Source organism: Lagopus leucura, unplaced genomic scaffold (assembly GCF_019238085.1).
Source record: "Lagopus leucura isolate 7727_CA_CO unplaced genomic scaffold, USGS_WTPT01 Super-Scaffold_100002, whole genome shotgun sequence".
In the NCBI taxonomy this organism is placed as follows: domain Eukaryota; kingdom Metazoa; phylum Chordata; class Aves; order Galliformes; family Phasianidae; genus Lagopus; species Lagopus leucura.
In genome coordinates, this window is record NW_024962263.1 from 83,392,757 (window position 1) to 83,402,380 (window position 9,624).

A 9,624-nucleotide genomic window follows, 5' to 3' on the forward strand; every position below is an offset into this window, starting at 1 on the left:
CCGAGAGTGCCTCCTTAGACTGAATGAATACACGTCTATGGAGGCGGATGGCGTGCATCCCAGGGTCCTGAAGGAGCTGGCTGAGGTGGTTGCCGAGCCGCTCTCCATCATATTTGAGAAGTCGTGGCTGTCAGGTGGGGTCCCGGATGACTGGAGGAAGGGTCATGTCACTCCCATATACAAGAAGGGGAGCAGGGAGGACCCGGGGAACTACAGGCCGGTGAGTCTCACCTCCGTGCCTGGGAAGATCATGGAACAGATCCTCCTGGACAACATGCTCGATCACATAAAGAATGAGCATGTGATCTGAGACAGCCAGCACGGCTTCACCAAAGGAAGGTCATGCCTAACTAATCTTGTGGTCTTCTATGATGGAGTGACGGCATTGGTGGACGAAGGGAAGGCGACCGATGTCATTTACCTGGACCTGAGCAAGGCCTTTGACATGGTCCCCCACCACATCCTCATCTCCAAATTGGAGGGAAGTGGATTCGATGGGTGGACAACCCGATGGATAAGCAATTGGTTGAAAGGCCGCAGACAGAGGGTGGTGGTCAATGGCTCTATGTCCAGGTGGAGGCCGGTAACAAGTGGTGTCCCCCAAGGGTCTGTCTTGGGACCGGTGCTCTTTAACATCTTTATTAATGACATCGATGAGGGAATTGAGTGCACCCTCAGCAAGTTTGCTGACGACACCAAGCTGAGTGGTGCGGTTGATACAGTGGAAGGAAGGGATGCCATTCAGAGGGACCTCGACAGGCTGGAGGGCTGGGCTCGGGTGAACCTGATGAGGTTCAACACGGCAAAGTGCAAGGTTTTGCATTTGGGCCGGAAGAACCCCAGGCACCTGTACAGGCTGGGAGGAGCGGTCCTTGAGAGCAGCTCGGCAGAGAAGGACCTGGGGGTCCTGATGGACGAGAGACTGAATATGAGCCAGCAGTGCGCTCTGGCAGCTCGAAAGGCAAATGGGATCCTGGGCTCCATCAGGAGAGGGGTGGCCAGCAGGGACAGGGAGGTGATTGTCCCTCTCTACTCGACTCTTGTGAGGCCCCATCTGGAGTACTGTGTCCAGGTGTGGAGCCCTCAGTACAAGAAAGACATTGAGATTTTGGAAAGGGTCCAGAGGAGGGCGACTAAGATGATCAGGGGGCTGGAGCACCTCCCCTATGAGGACAGGCTGAGGGAGTTGGGCTTGTTCAGCCTGGAGAAGAGAAGGCTGCGGGGTGACCTCATTGCAGCCTATCAGTACCTGAAGGGAACCTACACCCAGGAGGGGAGTAAACTCTTCAAAAGGGCTGACAGTAGCAGGACTAGGGGAAACGGATCCAAGTTGAAGGAGAGAAGATTTAGGTTGGATGTTAGGGGGAAGTTCTTTACAAGGAGAGTGGTTAGGCCCTGGAACGGGCTGCCCAGGGAGGTTGTGGATGCCCCGTCCTTGGACGTGTTTAAGGCCAGGTTGGACGGGGTCCTGGGCAACCTGATCTAAATGTGTATGTTTGGTGGCCCTGCTAGGCAGGGGGGTTGGAACTACATGATCCTTGAGGTCCTTTCCAACCCGGGTGATTCTGTGATTCTGTGATTCTGTGATTTTCTGTGAACTGTTACAATACTTATTGCACATCATTAAAACTCAGTTTTTCAAAGTAAATAGAAAGTTTCTATGAATACAAATCAGTAACACAAAAAGCCAAATCTGCATCAATAATTTCAGATTATGCCTTCTATCTTTTGCCATGAAAACAACAGAAGGAGGCTCTCCTTTCTCTCAGTATAAAATTTCTAAATTACATTATTCATCACATTAGTGCTACTTACCAAAGTTAGTTGTTTTGAAAGATGTAACAAGACTGAAGAAAGATGACAGAGCAGCATCTTGGGACACAAGAACTGTGAAGTTTAAATGCAAAATCCTGTAATTGATTGAAGGCTACATTCTGTCCCCATATGCCCACATATTGATCTTATCAGGATCAATAAGAGCCATGGATTTTTATATAAGGAAAGATTTTTGTCCACAGACATCACTCAGCAAAAGATGTATTGAATGTAAAGAAGGTCTGTACTTACAGGCTAAAATTATCAACAACAAAATGGCAGAAAATCCTCCCAGAAAATACCTGTGAAGATAACAATAAAGTTTAGAGAAAAGCAGGGGATGCATAAACAGATGACTGGGTGAAGGAGGACGCTTTTGCAGATAACCAACTGACCTCTTCTAGGTGAACAGCAGTGTGAAACCTTAAGTTACTTGAGCTATTGAGGAAAACCACCTAGAAATAAGGATATCAACATTGCCAGCCTGAGAGAAACACTCCTATTAGTCACCTGGAAAGATACAGATCTATTCTGATTCTCCTCAGGCTTCCACAACTCTTGTCAAAAACATGCTTGACAAAGTAGGCATCTGCAACATATTTCTTATTTTTGTTCGTACTCATACAGCTGAGATATTTGCCTGCACTGACAATTGTGAAAGTATGATAACATAAGATATATCTCTTTGCAAAATTGACTAATTTGTGTTTTGTTCACCAGGTGACACACAATGAGCATTAATATAAAAAGCAACAAAGTTAAAAAGGATTACCTTGTACATACTGAAATGATTAAACACACCATCAGTGCAGCAATCTGAGCCAGAAAATTTGGCACTGAATTGGATTCTGAAAGAAAAATAAGGAAAACAATTCTCATGAATTTTCAAGAAAGTAAATACATGACAGAAGGTGTTAGTAAAGACTACCCTTAGCCCATGAGGCTAGCAGTTTCTCTCTGTTTTCATGAGGATTCACCTAGACTGGCTTAAAGCAGAAACCTAATTTTCATGCTCTGGGTGTCTCCCAGGAGTCTTTTTCCCCCACAGCCATAGAGACTCTGTGCCCTTCACCTCTTGCAGAAAACAAGCACTTCTGAATAACTGCCTTTTTCATGTTTTGTTCTCATGCCCTTTCCTCCATTTTCCTCTTCTCTCTGCATTTTTCTTTTTATGTTTATTGCTGAAAATAGGAGAGAAAAAGGAAGTAGGGAGAAATGAACGAGTAAATACCAATCTTAAGATTTCATTATTTTTAAGTAGTCATTTAATTTATTTTTTAATGTACATTTGCATTTTTATGATGTACATCAGCATTTTTAATGTGAATATTTCTGCTTCACTCTAAAAATGAAGTTTATCAGGATAAGAATCTAACATACCTGCTTTGTTCAGTGTATCTTTATTTCCATTTATTATAAATGGAGAGCAGGATGGTGAGGCACACAGTGATTTCCCAGGCTCAATAAACTCCTCATCTTTGGTAAGAGAGGCTCCAATAGATGCTGGAATTTGCCCTTGTGGCACTAAGATGTTATATTCACAAGAAAGGTCTGAGTTGTCTATAAAAAGTGGATATATAAATGAGACTTCACAAAGGATGAGCTTTGAGAATTTGTGGTAATAGATTTTATGAAACAAACAAACAAAACCAAACCAAAACAGCAACAATTGTAGGAAGGTTTTCAAATTGTTAGGGGCAGGAACGGCAAATTCAATGTATGCAGGAGAGAGTAAGCAGAGCAAAGACAGAACTACATAGAGCATAACACAATGATATTAAAATAACCAGGTGAAAGCAGCCTTAGCCAGATATTAATGACTGCAGGGCAAATGTCACTGGTGATGTCTTTGTGTTCAAACTCAGTCTATAAATGCCCTTTTGCCACAAAAGTCCTTATGGAATCACAGTCTCTGAATTTTAATGCCAGGAGCTCAGTTCACCATAATTTGATTGCTCATGTATCCTTTACCTGCGCATTTTGGCAGACAATCCAAATAAAAAGTAGAGGAGATATAACTTCCTGCTAAATACAGATTGTAATGTGGCTAGATTACTTTGTACATGGTCAGAGCTTACCAGTATCAGTCTGACTGGGCTGTAGTTCACTGCATTTGTCAAGCCAAGGATCGTCTACATGGGAGGAATCCATAGTGTTGAGAATGGTGCTGCTGAGCCACTGGCTGGAGGCACTGAAACTGAACAAGCTGGCAAGAGAGCCTCGCATTTTCTTCCTGCGACGGAATATCCTAGAAAGAAAAGGCTCATTGCCGAGGGATAGACTTACTTCTTAAGAAGCAGGAGCAGAGCTCAAAAGCTTGTAGAACTGAAATGGAAGAACCAGATTCTCGGTACTGTTCCCAGCTCTGCTGTGGACCTGGCTATACCACCACGGTTCACTGCTGCACACTGCAGTAATGTCAGGGGATGTAATAACAGCACAGTAATGCATCAGGATATTGTCATGCTTCATATTGTGGTACCAAATGATACCTCATTTGACAGACTTTAATACTGCTCTGAGTGTTGGGTCTTACGCTCCCCACAATTTTCACCCTACCATATACTAAAGTGATATAGCCCGGATCCACTGTTCTTGTACTTTTTTGAACAATATCTTATATCCCATCCTAAACCAATGCTTTTTCTGAATCAAGGAGAAAGATTTCCCCAACAAAGAATGGCAGGTCCAAACTTTTCTTTTAACACTTATATTTTTATTCCCTATCTTGATAACATCCCATTGGCAAAATGAGTTGTAGCTCTCATTTTCAACTCTAGTTATAGCAACTGTGTACTGTACAGTTTTGGGTTAGTACGACTGCAAATCAAGAGATTTTAATTAAAAATTAAATCAGTTTAGATATTCTTACGAAGAGACAACTCCCTGAACACAGGAAGAATGTGCAACTGTTGGGATGGGACCAGAAGAAAGATGATCAGAAGATGGAGCACCTCTTCTATAAAGAAAGGTTGAGGGAGATGAGCATGTTTAGCTTGGAGAAGAGAAGGCTCTCGGGAGACCTCATTGCAACCTTCCAGTATTTGAAGGGAACTTACAAGCAGGAGGGAGACCTATTTATCACATGATCTGATAGTGATAGGACAAGGGGAAATGGCTTTAAACTAAAAGAGGGGACATCTAGCTAGATGGTAGGAAGAAATTATTTACTCAGAGAGTGGTGAGGCACTGGAACAGGTTGCCCAAAAAAAGTTCTGTATGCCCCATTGCTGGAGGCGTTTCAGTGCCAGGTTGAATGGGGCCTTGGGCAGCCTGGTCTGGTGGGTGGCAACCCTGCCCATGGCAGGAGGTTAAAAACAAGTTATCTATAAGGTCTCTTTCAACCTATGCCATTATATGTTTTTATGATATACACAAATAAAGAAAAAATAAGAAATTATCTTAAGCCAAGCTAAATGCAGGCAGCCATGAAAGTATCTTCCGATAAGTCCAGAGATACTGAGCCTATCACCAGCATGGAGTAAAATCTGCATGTAGTTTGCTTACCGAACTGAGTTCTCTTTATAGGTAACGCTTGTCTGGGATGGTGACAGTGTTATGTTGCCATCTTCATCAGACAGAAAGCTGTCTTCTGTCAAAATGTAATAACCATTGGAAAGCAGCCGAGGGCTGCGGCGACATGTGAAGAGGGAGCCTCTCGAAGGGCTTGTGGAGCAGCACCTGTGGGCCGTGCCGTCATCGAGAAACGTGCAAGCATAACTGAGGAGGAGAGAAGGAAAAACCTCTGATTCAGAGAATGTCTAGACAGTACAAGACCATGATTTCATGATAATAAATGTACATATGTCATTGACTCAGTTAACGGGAGCTGGCAGTGACGTGGATTTAAAATATGCAGATAATGCCTAGGAGGTATTCAGCCAACCACAGTGTGTCTGCATCACACTTTCCAGAGCATCAGACTACAGGAGGGTTTCACAACAGGTGCAGCATTTTCATGAATGCACTATGGCAGCTTGGCTTGAGAAGTGCATGGTGCATTTCTGCGGCAGTGCCTTTCACCAAGGAGATCTGCCACACCTACCCCAGCATGGTGTCCTCACAAGTATTCCAGTATTTTGCTCTCGAGCTACTGTTACAATCAAGTAATCACTTCTGATGTCTTCTTTCTTCTCAACAGCTTTGAGTTCAGTGATATTCACAAAAAACTAGGAAGACTGTGGATTGATACAGTGTTTGAAATTGGGTTTCAGTAGCAGGTTTCAGAATCCCATACAACATCTCATGAAAGGGTACCATGATTTCAGTAAGGGGGAGGGAACGTGGAAGAGAGATATTCCAAAACCTCATAATTGCAAAGCTAGTGCTTTTAACTCTCCATGGAAGTACTTCATAAACTAGTTTCATCTCTAGAAACTCTATAAAACCTCAACTGAAATAAAAGTAATATTAAACAAGTATAATTTTCATCAATACCTCTGATAAATATGTTCTGAGAGGCTGTGCTTGTGTTCTCCATCAAGCACTGTTGAACCTACAGAGGCCAAATAAGAAAGAGTCATTATCATATTCACTGACAACTTCCCCAGTTGACAGGTCTTCATTGACAGGCACCTTGTGGAAATCAAAAGACCATGAATAAGCTAAACAAAAACATAGGAAGAGAAAAATAAAAGGATGGAGGAAAGGCACACTGACTCTGGCAGGACTGTTTAGCATCACCTCAATCAGGACAGCACAGAATCAGAGCTGGCTATAGTCAAATATCCGTGCAGGTTATTACCTTGGGGTATATAATTATTGGTACAAAAGCAATAGCTACAGTAATTTTAATGGTGTTTGCCCAGAAGTCTGGTTCATGCTGAAAATAGTGCACATACTTGTTATAGCTACAGAGAGGAATGGAAGGACCACCATTATCATTAAGGTATTTCATTTTGTCATTTTTTCAGACAAAATTTGCTGACATGCCACAATAGGCATAGGGATAGAGACAGTGACAAAAATTGACACTAACTTTGTGGCAGGAAACTAAGGAAATAAATAGGATTTGTCTGGATTACCACAGCTCAAGTTTGCAAAATGCTGCCAGATGTTCAGCAGCTGTCAGAGTCAATCTTACAAAATATGAGCAATGGCTAAGCAGAGGGATATATCTATATATATTAATAACAGATTCATACCTGTTGCTACATAAAATTATAGATGATACAATCTTTCCTTATCTCTCTGGTATCTCTAGAGCATCATGCTATTAGTAAATGCCTGTCATTCCCCTGTGAGAGAAGATAGATGAATGACAGGATTTTTTTTTAATGTTGAAGTACGAGCTGAGGCAAAGAAAATGCATAAAGGTCAGCATTCCCCCTTTGGTAGTCCCAGTATGCTATTCCCATGCATACTGTTTCTCTAACATTCCAAAAGTACATATTTCACTTTCTAGTGGGAAAAAAAACCAACACGCTCTATGTTTTTCTCCAGGCAAAAACAATCTGGAGTGGAGGTACAAGATGTCAAGCAGCATCAGCCAGAATGTCACACAACAAACTGCCCAAAAGATAGGCATTGCGTGTTTCCCTGACTGACATGTTGTAGACCTATGTTTCGTACACAATTAGCTCCTGAAAGATTTTTTCTTACTGTAGGCAAAATCATGCATACAATCATGACTTTCAATTATGCAAAGTATTACACTCAAAAAAAGAGGTTTATCTGAACACTAAGTGAGAATGCAGGAAAAACTCAACACGTGGTTAGGTTAGCAGATCTAACCCCAAGTTTTGTCAGCCACCCACAATCCTTCCACACCAAAGTGTTTTTATCAAAAGCCCAGACAAATGTGCACAAATTTACTTCCTCGTGGTGTTGCTGTAACATGTGACATTCCATACATCTTGAAAAGGACTGGTTCATACACTCGGGAACAATAGGCAGTGTGGATTGCCTGTGAAAGAGTTTAAAAAAAAGAGGGAGTTATGATTGATTTTGCAACGCTTTAAAATCAGGAAGTGTCAAGTATTAACATGAATATATAACACAGTATTAGTTACAATACACCACTGAATGTTATAGGTTAGACAAAAGTGATTGGCTCTAGGGCAGATTTGTTTGAAAAGGAGTGGGAAGGAATACCTCTGCATCAATCAAATCTATTTCAGTTCTTTAACAATCTGAGAGTTAAACTTCTTTCTAGCTATTGAAACTTGTGTCGTCACTGTATTGCACTTTACTCCTCTGGTTATGTTATTGCAAAGCAGCAACCACTAACAAAGACCAACTCTTCAGAATAGTGGCTTACATATGGACAGTGCTGTCATTAAAAAGTATTGAACAAAGTGCCAGAACAAACTACAGTCCATCTGCTGCTAGTACAAGTGCCTCATGAAGTCGTGAGGTACGTCAGGTCTGTCTCCACAGGGCTCTTGTTTATCTGAAGTAGTACTTCAGGTAAAACAGAGTATGTACATATGTTAAAATGGGAAGTGAGATCTCCACATATATATTATTGGAGAGATGATGAATTTCTCTCTTTCTAAGAAGTTTCTGAGCTGTTGTAATTTGCTTTTAAGCTATTTTAAGTAATGGTAAGGCCAGGCTTCTATAAACAGGCATGTAACAGGCAGTCCAACGGATTGCTCCTCCAAACTCTCTAACGACAATTCTTGGCGTATGTATTAATGAAGAGGGTTCTTGGCAGTCTTAATTCAGTGCTGGAGAAGACTTATAAACATCATGTTGCAGACAATGCTGCACAGTGTTCCTGTTGCATTTAAGATTCAGCTCCATTTGCCAGCTATTAATAGTGTGAGTAGCAATAGTAACAATAATAAGGAAGCCAAAACAAAGCTTCTGAACCACCACTGTACATTTAATCGGATGTATATGTAAACCACAAAATGAGCATCAATACAGAATTCTAACTATGGCATGAGAGAAGTCCAACCACTCTCAGAAATCTCAATAAAATTGAATTTAAGATGAACATGGCACTGTTTTACGACAAGAATTCAATTCAAAGTTTAACGCAGCCTCTCCTTCATATCAGACCACCTGGAAACCTGTGTCATAACAAAAAGTCATTGTGCAAACCGGAACTTTCCCTCCCCAAATTAAGTTAATCCTTAACACAATGACAACCTTAATTGATAGCTAACAGTAACTTGTGCATGTAAAAATCGTAAATATTTACATTAGTAATAAAATACAGGTCTAACTATTACAATAGTTGAACCTCAGGCAACCAGATTTATTCTATAGTATCTACCAAATAAAAGTGTCTACAAAAATATTTTTATTTATTCACACATATCAGTCATTATTGAAGAGTTTTCATATCTTTTCTCCCTGCAGGTAATAACTATAACAACATCCAGAAAAAATGCAAACCTTCCTGAAGAGCAGAATATCAATAATTCAAAGGTTAATCATTTCTCAACTAAGAGATAAATATATGTAAAATCTTCCAAACCTGGAAAATCCATTTCACAATGAAAAAATGTATGCCAAAAAGTTTCTCATCAACACCAGAGCCTTTGAGACGTGTGTGTAGGGTGCTCTTTCTGCAGCTTCCTGGCGCAGAACTGCACTGAGTTTTTGGAAGCTGTGAAGTCCCTTGTTTCCTTTTGAAAACAGCCCATGCAATCAGAAGCACAGAGGCAGAATGAGGTCATGCTTCCTGTCAAGAAGCCTCACATCAGAAGCATTCAGTTGAAAGAGTAAACTGAAGATTAAGATTAGCCCAGGGAACGAACGTTCCTGCAGACTGTTGCGATATAGTAGCACACTGACTATAAATAACGGATAAACATTTGTTTCAAATACAATGCTGAGAAGAAAGACCTTTTTCTT

The 9,624-nt window shown here is 41.3% G+C and overlaps 1 protein-coding gene across 1 annotated transcript; it reads right to left on the reverse strand.

Moving 5' to 3' along the window:
* Window positions 1–1,712: 1,712 nt before the first annotated feature.
* Window positions 1,713–9,340, reverse strand: TMEM71 (transmembrane protein 71). Its single transcript, XM_042869829.1, has 9 exons — window positions 9,245–9,340; window positions 7,630–7,720; window positions 6,253–6,310; window positions 5,323–5,535; window positions 3,894–4,063; window positions 3,196–3,375; window positions 2,588–2,663; window positions 2,068–2,117; window positions 1,713–1,887 (listed from the first exon to the last, which is right to left on the reverse strand). The coding sequence occupies exons 2-9, from the start codon at window positions 7,667–7,669 to the stop codon at window positions 1,808–1,810; spliced, it is 867 nt and encodes a 288-aa protein (XP_042725763.1). The 5' UTR covers window positions 7,670–7,720; window positions 9,245–9,340; the 3' UTR covers window positions 1,713–1,807.
* Between the last annotated feature and the right edge of the window lie 284 nt (window positions 9,341–9,624).

What these genes read in the sequence shown, in the direction of transcription:
- TMEM71 (XM_042869829.1), bottom strand. Translation starts at nt 7,669, where the DNA reads ATGTATGGAATGTCACATGTTACAGCAACACCACGAGGAA. An exon ending in TACAGCAACACCACGAGGAA is followed by an intron (nt 6,311 to 7,629) that starts GTAAATTTGTGC and finishes TGGCCTCTGTAG; the next exon opens with GTTCAACAGTGCTTGATGGA. An exon ending in GCCCAGTCAGACTGATACTG is followed by an intron (nt 3,376 to 3,893) that starts GTAAGCTCTGAC and finishes CACTTTTTATAG; the next exon opens with ACAACTCAGACCTTTCTTGT.